Raw genomic sequence first — 9,673 nt, forward strand, 5'->3', positions numbered from 1 at the left:
AAAACATTTTCTGTAAGTAATAACTAAACAAAATGCCAACATAATACAAAAGACTACAAGAAAAAACGGTAATTGTTTGTCTCAGCAGCTTTATAGGTCTCTAAAGGTGAAGAGGCTTGTCACACAGTGTGTTTGACTTTGATACCTAATGCTGGTGTTCATGTACTATGTCAACTTCTTTTTCTTTAACCTTTTCGAAAGGGCAGTACATCTGAGATATCATTGGAGCTCATTTTTTGGGTCTTTACAGTTCCAAAAATCCATACCCAACCCCCAAAACACATGGGACCACGCAAGAAAACATGACCAATAATCCTCTCGTCATTTCAACTTTAAGGTCCATTTGTTGTTTGGAAGAAGACAGTTTTGTTGTATAATAACTTTGACTGCTTTGTAACTTTGACCCTTTGGACCTGTACATTTCCATTAAGGTTATTACACACACATAGGAATTCGAGTATTATCAGCACTGCCCAGAAGTAAAAAAAAAAGTGGAATGAGACTCGCCACATACTTTTTAGTTGTTGTGTTAACATGGACACATTAATATAAGTGCAGATTTGTCAGTTTGGCTAAATCAAATTTTATTTATATAGTTCCAAATCACAACAACAGTCGCCTCAAAGCGCTTTATATTTTAAGTTACGGATCAAAGAAATAGTCAGACAACCCCTTTTTGAGCAAGCACTAGGAAATACAAGTAAGCCAGCAGTCTTAGAGCAAAGTGCGCTGTTGGCGTGATATTGTATTATGAGGGGCCTGAACATTTAAGACCTTGTATGTGAGGTCCAGGACTATAAATTCGATTCTGGCTTTAACAGGGAGCCAGTGAATAGAAGCCAATATGGGAGAAATCTGCTTTCTCTTTCTAGTTCCTGTCAGTACTCTCACAGCAGCAATTTGGATAAATTGAAATTCAGAGAGGTTTTAGAACAGCCGATAATAATGAATTAGAATAGTCCAGAAATAATAATGCATGAACTAGCTTTTCAGTACCACTCTAAGACAGGATGTTTCCAATTTTAGAGATATTTGTAAAAATGCAAGAAAGTCCTGCATATTTGTTTAATATGGACATTTAAGAACAAATCCTGGTGAAAATATTGGTTTCAAGATGCCTCTTTCTGTTACTTAATGCCAAGGTAATTGTATCCAGAGTATCTGGTTATACACCACGTTTCTAAGATTTTTAGGGCCAAGTACAATAACCTCAGTTTTATCTGAATTTAGAAGCAGAAACTTCAGAGGTCATCGAGGTTTTCATGTCTTTAAGACATTGCTAGCTAACTGGTGTGTGGCATCATATATAGAAATAGCTGAGTATCATCTGCATAGCATAAAAATGTATACTATGCCTTCTAATGATACTGCCTAAGGGACATATGAGCAATGTAAACAGAATTAGTCCTAGCAAGGAACCGTGTGGAAATCCATAATAAATGTTAGTGTGTGTATTTGTGTAAAGAAGACTCCTTATTTACATGAACAAAGTGGAGTCTATTAGACAGATATGATTCAACCCAATGCAACACACTACCTTTAATTCCCATGGCATGGATAGAAATACATTATTTATTGCAGTTTAACATGTAACCCGACTTATTTCTAACTAAGCTAGTTTCTCTGATCTGTTTGTGCAGTATATTTCCAGTACAGTATGCTTGAGTGTTGTTTTGAATGTGGACTCACAGGACCCTTTCGTAAACAACTCACTGGCCGGTGTGTAAAAGGTAATCCCTGCTGTGCAGAGGTGCTCAGGAAAATGTCAAACCAAATCCCTTTTCCCCATTTGGCCCTGCCATTCTCTCTCACTCACACGTGTTCCTGTCTGATCCTAATGTGCCTCATGTTTTCTTTAATCAGGCAATTCCCTGGTGTAGTTGTGCATGTGCACAGGTGTATTTGTATACATGTGTATATATGTGTGTGTGTGTGTGTGTGTGTGTGTGTGTGTGTGTGTGTGTGCGCGCGCACACACGTGTGTTTTGGGCATTAAACAGGTTGCTTTTTTGTATCCTGTACAAGAGAGCATGACCAATACCAGGCAGCTAATTACACCAGGCAAGAGGAGAGGGAGGGTGTGATTGCCATGGAAACCAGGTGGAGCGTGACTGCATGTAGAGCATGTAGATGGACACAGGAGGCTTTCATGTCAGGGGTTATTGGTTTGATGGACTGATCAGTGGTAAGTTATAGTAACTGAATGGGTGGTGGTGTATGTATTACTGTTTGAGGCTTTTCAGCCATATGCAAATTGTATGTGTTTGTTTCAATCGGTGGAGGAAGCAGAAAATGTCAATTGTCAGCTCAGATAAATGTTCCTCAAACGTGATGATCAAGGGTCACTGGTGAAGTGATGGATAGGCATTGATTGACTGGGTGAACCCAATAAAGTGAACAGAAATCGAGGGAGAGCACGCATGACCAGAAGTGAGGTGTTGCTGAAATCTTAGACGTGAATACAAAACACACAAACACAGCGTTTGATTGTTCCACTAGCTGACTGCTGACTGAACATTGATTGCTTGGTTGTCCACATCCTTCCTCCAGCTGGAAGAAAAACATCCATCTTCTCCTGCGTTGTAAGACCTTTGCTGGCTTTCATTTATCACTGCCTTACTTAGAATAAACTCTGTAATTAATGTGAAAATGCACCACTTCTTATTGCCTTCTTTCTTTTGCACTTTGTATATTAAATTGATTTTCCATCCTGCTTGTTGCCATTTTTCTTTTTAAATGAATTCAAGTGGAAACCATAAACACAAATGTATTAAAGGTTGCCACTTGACTTCATTTAGGTAGTAATATATTCAGATTTTTATGAATACACAATACTCTAGTACTAGAAATAGATATTCAGAATGGACACTAAGCTACTTGAGATACTTGGAAAAGTAAATTAGCACCAGATGCCCTTTCGCAAATATGTAATATTTAATCATGTCAATTTTACCCTCTTGGCATTTGTTAATTTAGTTGTATTGAAGTATCATGTATAGTATGCATACTTTTCATAATTAAAAACTGTAATTCCCCATAAAGGAAGTGCAGACCACTGCACCTGCTGAGGGGATTTTCCTGTTTGCTGTTGTTTATGTTTCCCTGTGGGTTATAACCCATACGTTTTTGCTTAACATAATGGGAAACTTGAAGAAAGTTCTCCCCAATACCACCAGCATTTAGCCTTCTCTAAAACACTTTTTGGATTTGAGACATTTGATATTTATTGTGTCCTCTTTAATTTGGTAACCTGTCTCTTTACTATGTTTTCTTTACTTCTTTGTCTTTCCCACCTTCTCATTGGCTATTCAGGCTTAAATATTTCCATCTCCCCCTGTGCAAGTATAGTCCCGACATTCCATCTATCTTTGTTAATTCAATGTGCTAACCACCACCTGTTGCTATTTCTTTGCTGTCTTGTTTTGCATTTTTTAAATGTACCTGTCAGTTCATGTTATATCCTGTGATATACCTTCTTGTTAAATTAAACTTTGTCTGCATCCATTTTGACCTGCATTTAGATCAATTCTAGAACCTTAATAACAAATGAAAGGCTTAAAAATCATGAAAGCACAAAAGCTGGAATGGTGGGAGAATGAAATGTGTATTGCTTGACTAGAGCAATTTTGCTGATACAGATCCATCAGATTCTGTGTGGACATTAAATAAGCACTGAACTATTTGAAAGCGCATCATAATAAACTTGAATCTTGGACCTTCAAGCTATTCTTAATAACACAATTTCTTTTGGATAATTTGGGATTGGATAATTCACTGGAGTTGTGAAAAGGTCAAAAACATGGCTCTGCTTTCCACACCTGTGTCCACAGAGAGACACTGACCACAAAGATGTCAAGGAGAATTTTAGATGAAGCTTGAGAAGAATACGTTTTTGTCATCCACAGTAGTCATGGCTGTTTAACATATTATCCATGTGAGATAGACAATGACCACCCTTCACACTGCATACTGAAATCTGACGGTTTTCATATTTTAAGGTGCTCTATTGATGTTTTAAACCAGGCGAAGAAGTCAGGACATTTATTGTGGACTGTTAGATCAATACTCTGGCTTTAAGTTGCTTTTTAAGTTGACATATTTGGTGACATTTTCAACTATGTAAGGAACTCAAACTGTTCTTCCAAGGAAAAGCAGTGACTGTATTTTATGTCCACAGTAAGACGGAAGCCACACTATGGAAGAGACAGTGGGAGGCTTCAGAGCAGCTCTGAGTTCTTTGAAAATAGGTGTGAATTTCTCAGTAAAGAGGAGGGTTAAATCCTGAATTCCCTGACAGATGTCATCTGAGAAACCTGCAAACCCTGAGGGGCCAACTCCAGGAGGACTTCTCTGTGCTCAGTGTGCAATCCAGCTTCATACAGAATCAATTTGCCCACCGTAATGGGCAAGTTTCCATTGTATGCAGCAGGACAGCCAGGTGGAATTGTTTTTGTGGTTCTGCTTTGAAATTGATATTTGTAACTTAAAACATACTGATCTGTCGTCAAGGCATTAATGTCTCTATTACCTTTTACTACCACTGGATTTTCAGCATTTGTCACTTTAAAGACAAAGTATACGAATAATCGAAATGTTGGGCCTGATCTCGCTGATGTCCATTCTGTAATATAACACAAACCCTGTAAGTGATTTGTGTCCAGTGTACTTTCTACAGGTGGTCTTTCAGAGACTAGAGTAAATCTTGTGTCAAAGGTAATATTTGGACTTTGGACTTTAATTGCCTTGTTTTATGGTTTTAAATGTCAGATATATGTGTTACACAGCAATTAGCCCAGCTGTGGTAGATTGTAAATGGTGTATACAAATGCATGTGTCAAAAGTGCTGGTTCAAATGACGTTTTCAGTTTGGGTTTTTGGGGTTTATATTAGCTTACATGTTGTAAAAATCTATACATAAAGATTTTTGACTTGGTGACTGAACGTTAAGTGCACAAAACACGTGGGCTACAGCGACTTCTTTTGACTCTCACTCAACTTTCTATTTATCATTATATCCTTTCTTTCACTAAGATAACAAGGATTAAAACATCTTTGAAAGACACATAATTGCCATCAATTCATGATATTGAGGCAAAAAAAAATTTCATGTCTTACAATGTTCCTACTTTCTTTATTTTCAAGACCCATTGCTTGAAACCATTTTTTATTCCATCCATTAAAGATGTAACATACCAAGAACACACACTGGCAGAGGAAATTTATTAAAAGCTTGAAAGACATTCACACAGGAATGCTTGGCTGCTGCTTTCCTGGGACTTTAACCGGCTGCTTTTTTCGATATTTACGAACACTTTGTTCACTCTTAGACATCCCTTTTTCCCAATGCATCTAAATTTTGGGTTTTCCACTTTAACCAAAGGATCAGTGTTGGCCACTTGTGTGTGCCTGGGTAGCATATTTTTAATATTTGAAATATCGTTTTTAGTTATAGTCATCTTCTTTGTGTGCTAATAAAACAAACAAAACAAAACCCACATTTTATAAAATACATACATCACATCATTGATGTATCCTGCAGTCATTGAATGTTTAACGACTTTCAACATCATACAGCCTGTCCCAGGCGTGGTGAGTCAGGCCTTGGCTGAAACAATGTCCTTCAACTGTATACCTTTGTTATTGCAGATGCACATTTTGGATGAGAGGATTTTCATGAGTGGGACTTATAACTAGATAACTGGAGCTACTGAGATTACAAGGGGTCCGTCCCAGTAGATTCATGTCTAAAGTTGGAGAAAAATATTCAAGGTTTGTTTCTGGTTTAAATTAAAGACGACCTGCCTTAATGTAAAACTTCTATACTTCTATTCGGCCTGACTATGTAAGCAGCTTTTTGTCATATGAAGCTAGTGTGAGTTGTTCCTTGAAAATCCTCGCATCACTAGCTGTTTGCTTTTAGCACCACTCGCCCTTTCCTGTTTGTCTTTCTCATCCTTTAACCATCCTTGCCCTGTACCCAAACTGTCTCATCTTCCTTCGTTCTCCACTGATTTAAGTTTCTTGTTTATTTTCTTCTGTTTCAGTTCGTTGCTCATCCGAACTGCCAGCAGCAACTGCTGACTATCTGGTATGAGAATCTGCCTGGCCTGAGGCAGCAGTCCATTGGTGTGAAGTGCTGGACAGTCCTGGGAGTAACTGTAGGCCTTCCATTCCTGGCTATTGCCTACTGGATAATGCCATGTAGCAAGGTATGAACAGATAGCTACATGCGCAAACACAATTGCAAACTACAGTTAAAATACACACACATATAGTTTAGGGAACTATAATTGCTGTATCTATGCACTATTGCTTCTCAGTAAAATATTATTTTCTATTCTTGTTCCACCTATTATTTGCAGCCAACTATAGTATTTCAAATTGCACTTGAAGTCTCATCATGCAGCGTATATAGGCTCATTACCCATCAGGAAACACAATTCCCAATGTTGTTCTTTGTTGCTCATATGACCTTACCACAAGTTGGGGAGAATCTAAAGTTTGCCCTGAGGTTGGAACGACAGCAAAGGCCTTAATATTAACTTAGGATTAGTTCATTTCAGGACATCTCAGACTCGCTTCTCAGCTCAACATTTAGGCTCAGCTTTTATTATTCTAATCTTAGCTTCATCATCATCATCTACTCTCAGACTGAGCAGAACTTGAAGTGTGACACAAAACACGTGACAGACTAGACAGGAAACAAGACACATAACCAAAGAGACATAGCTGAAACGAAAACTAGAATAAACCTCAACTAAATCTTAGCGAACAATAACACAAGAACTTACTATCATCAACTTAACACAAAAAAACAAAAATAAACTCAAAACGCTGGGTCGCAGACCCAGCCCCTGATAAAGTCATGTGAAAAAGAACGTACCTCTTTTAATTCTAAATGTTTTTAGGTGTCAGAACTTTTAAAATCGTCCGGTGCCCAGCAAGTCTTAAAATCAAGGACATTTTGGAAGTTTGTTTCATCTTGAGCATTGTTGTGTTTACACAGTGCCAAGGGGTAAAGACATCACCACTGATCTTAGAGATGCAATTGTTACTACCCATGAAGCTAAGACCCCAAGCATGTTATATATATGTTATATATATATATATATAAGCTCATGCAGTATAAAAAAGGTTTTCTTAAATTGTGTATAACATTACAGACAGATTTTTTTATATTCCCTAATTATTAACTAACAACCTGTATTCTATACAATTATCCTGAATATAAAAATACAATCCTAGGTTATACAGAATTATCACAAATAAACAATAAGCACTTAATATAGGTTTTTCCAATTTCTTAAGCTGTAGTCATCTTGATTCCACCTCATCTCTGCAGTTGTACCCTTTTTACAGACATTGTTGCTACAGACAATAATCCACTTTTTCCCTAAAATACGAAATATGGTTCTACTATAAATGACACAAACCTTATAACCTTGTTAGGGTATTTACAGGAATATATATGCACTAGACTCTAAAGATATGGCCAAATGAAATGTCAAAACTTACAGATTTACAGTTTCAGAACACAATATAGTAACTGTTTGATTATAGGGCATGTGGGACATTTTCTGACATTTTCTTCATTCTCATCAAGCAGATTGTATTTTCTAAAGTGACACAATATGACATCGGCCACACTCAGACACAGGAGCTGAGTAAGCGGTTATGCAAATCTTCTCATCAACCTGAATAATCCTGCACCTCATCATCACCAAGTGGTGTGTGTGTGTGTGTGTGTGTGTGTGTGTGTGTGTGTGTGTGTGTGTGTGTGTGTGTGTGTGTCTGCACTCAGGTTTGAGGACCTTTGAGCAGTTCATGGTAGGCGTGACTGATGAATTAATCATTTTGTAGACTAGAGAGTGAGAGCACCGGATGTTAGCCGTGCATGAGAAGCTGGAGAACCATAAAACTTAGAGGTTATGTCACGGTTCTGGGTCAGTTTGACCCAGTATTTTGAGTTGTCATGTTAGGTGTGTTTTTTGCATTATGGATTGTTTTCTTATTCTCTTGTAGTTTGTGTTCTGGTTCATGTTCAGTAGTTAGTTGTTCCCAGTAGAGTTTAGTTCATTCTCCGGTTGCCGTTTGTCTATTTATATTTCGTGTTCAATAAACCACCTTCACACCTTCGCTACTTCCTGCAATTGGATCCTCCTTTATTATTTCCACACGGCTCATCTCACTCGCCGTGACAGGTTATCCACCAATCATGAAGCACTAGTCGCAAAAAACACTTGTGTTATGTTAATGTGTGTGTTTCTGTGTGCGTATTCACATGTGTGCATATGTGTGGATGTATGATTACATCTAATTGTGAATCAATCAAATCATGACACTGCATGTGACTGCCTGACGTTTCGTGTCACGTGAGAGACAGCTGAGAAAAAGAAGCAGGGCAGAGAAGCAAATATGGGACGCACAGCTTATAGTTGTGCTGTTACTGTGTCTGTTGCTGTGTCACGTTTATTTATTTTTTTAATGTGCATGTTGTTTTAAGAGACCAGGGACATGTGTGATGTTGATAAAGCAGAACTACAGAGGGTAGAATAATAAAAGCAGCCTAATCAAAAAAAATAACCAAGAGACAAAACAGATGTTTATGCATGCTTTGTGACCATGTGACCGCAGCTCATTAGAAACAAAAAGTAGAATGGATTTGATAATGAAATAGATAAAGACAGTGTAAATCAGAACAAAAATACAGTTCGACAGACAAACGCAGAGAGAAAGCTTTGATGTGTTCTGGTTGATTGTGTTTAGTGTAGCCTCCTGCACCTGCAGCTAATCATCTAGTTCTTCTCATCTCATCTCATCTCATCAATTGCTTGTTTTTTACAGCCCATACTATGCCCCATTTTACAACACTACAACACACAATTATTAAAATCCCACATCATATTACATTTCATATCAGCCTGGGGCGATAAAGACAGTGTTTTTGTTCCTGTAACAGAAGTAGTAAGTCATTGAGAGCAGGCAGAAAAAACATGGATACTGTAATTGCTTTGAAAATCCTCTTCGGGTGAAAAATAGCAGCGATATGCTTCAGAAGTGATGAAAAGCAGATGTGCGATCAGAGATAGAATGCTTCTTATTGATTGAAGAGGTTAAAATATGGTGAGTGACGTGAAATTTTTCAGCCTTCCGCGAGTAACTGAAAATAGATAAAAAGTCAGAAAAAGAGAACAAGTGATGAAGAGGAAAATTGCCTTGGAGACTTGATGAACCAAGTTTCACATGTTAGTCAAGGATTCATTTGTATCACTAACTTTGCAGATTTATAGTGAAAAGGTAAGAGTACGTGTAAGGAAAGCTTATGATTCTGAAACTATGGTAAACCTCGTCCTTATTTTCACAGAGTATTTCAGGCATGACGAGGCTCTTTATTAATGATAATTATACCAACGATGACAATCAATTTGGCAATGATACGCTGACATTTCCAAATGCTACATGTTGCGCCGATATTAAGTAATTATTTTTTCATTAATTACTTTTCTGCAGTCCATCATCTACTTAATTGGCTGAAATATATTTTTGCATGCTATCTCTGACACAGCTGCCTGCGGTTTTAACATTTTGGACACACTTTGAGATTTTTTGTTTCCGTCCTAGCTTTTCTTGGCCTCCTTTTGTCTCATGGGAGATTCAAATCGAAGCCAGTACC

At 37.7% G+C, this 9,673-nt stretch overlaps 1 protein-coding gene across 1 annotated transcript in view; it reads left to right on the forward strand.

Annotated features, from left to right (window-relative positions):
• The window catches only part of trpc7b (transient receptor potential cation channel, subfamily C, member 7b), a 47,826-nt gene that overhangs the window by 8,026 nt on the left and 30,127 nt on the right, over positions 1 to 9,673 (forward strand). Inside the window, exon 2 of the mRNA XM_005723195.1 lies at positions 6,045 to 6,209. Coding sequence (XP_005723252.1) covers positions 6,045 to 6,209 — 165 coding nt within the window. The remainder of the gene's footprint in view (positions 1 to 6,044; positions 6,210 to 9,673) is intronic.

The sequence above is a fragment of the Pundamilia nyererei genome, unplaced genomic scaffold (assembly GCF_000239375.1).
Source record: "Pundamilia nyererei isolate P.nyererei 1_Seehausen unplaced genomic scaffold, PunNye1.0 scaffold00008, whole genome shotgun sequence".
NCBI classification, from domain to species: domain Eukaryota; kingdom Metazoa; phylum Chordata; class Actinopteri; order Cichliformes; family Cichlidae; genus Pundamilia; species Pundamilia nyererei.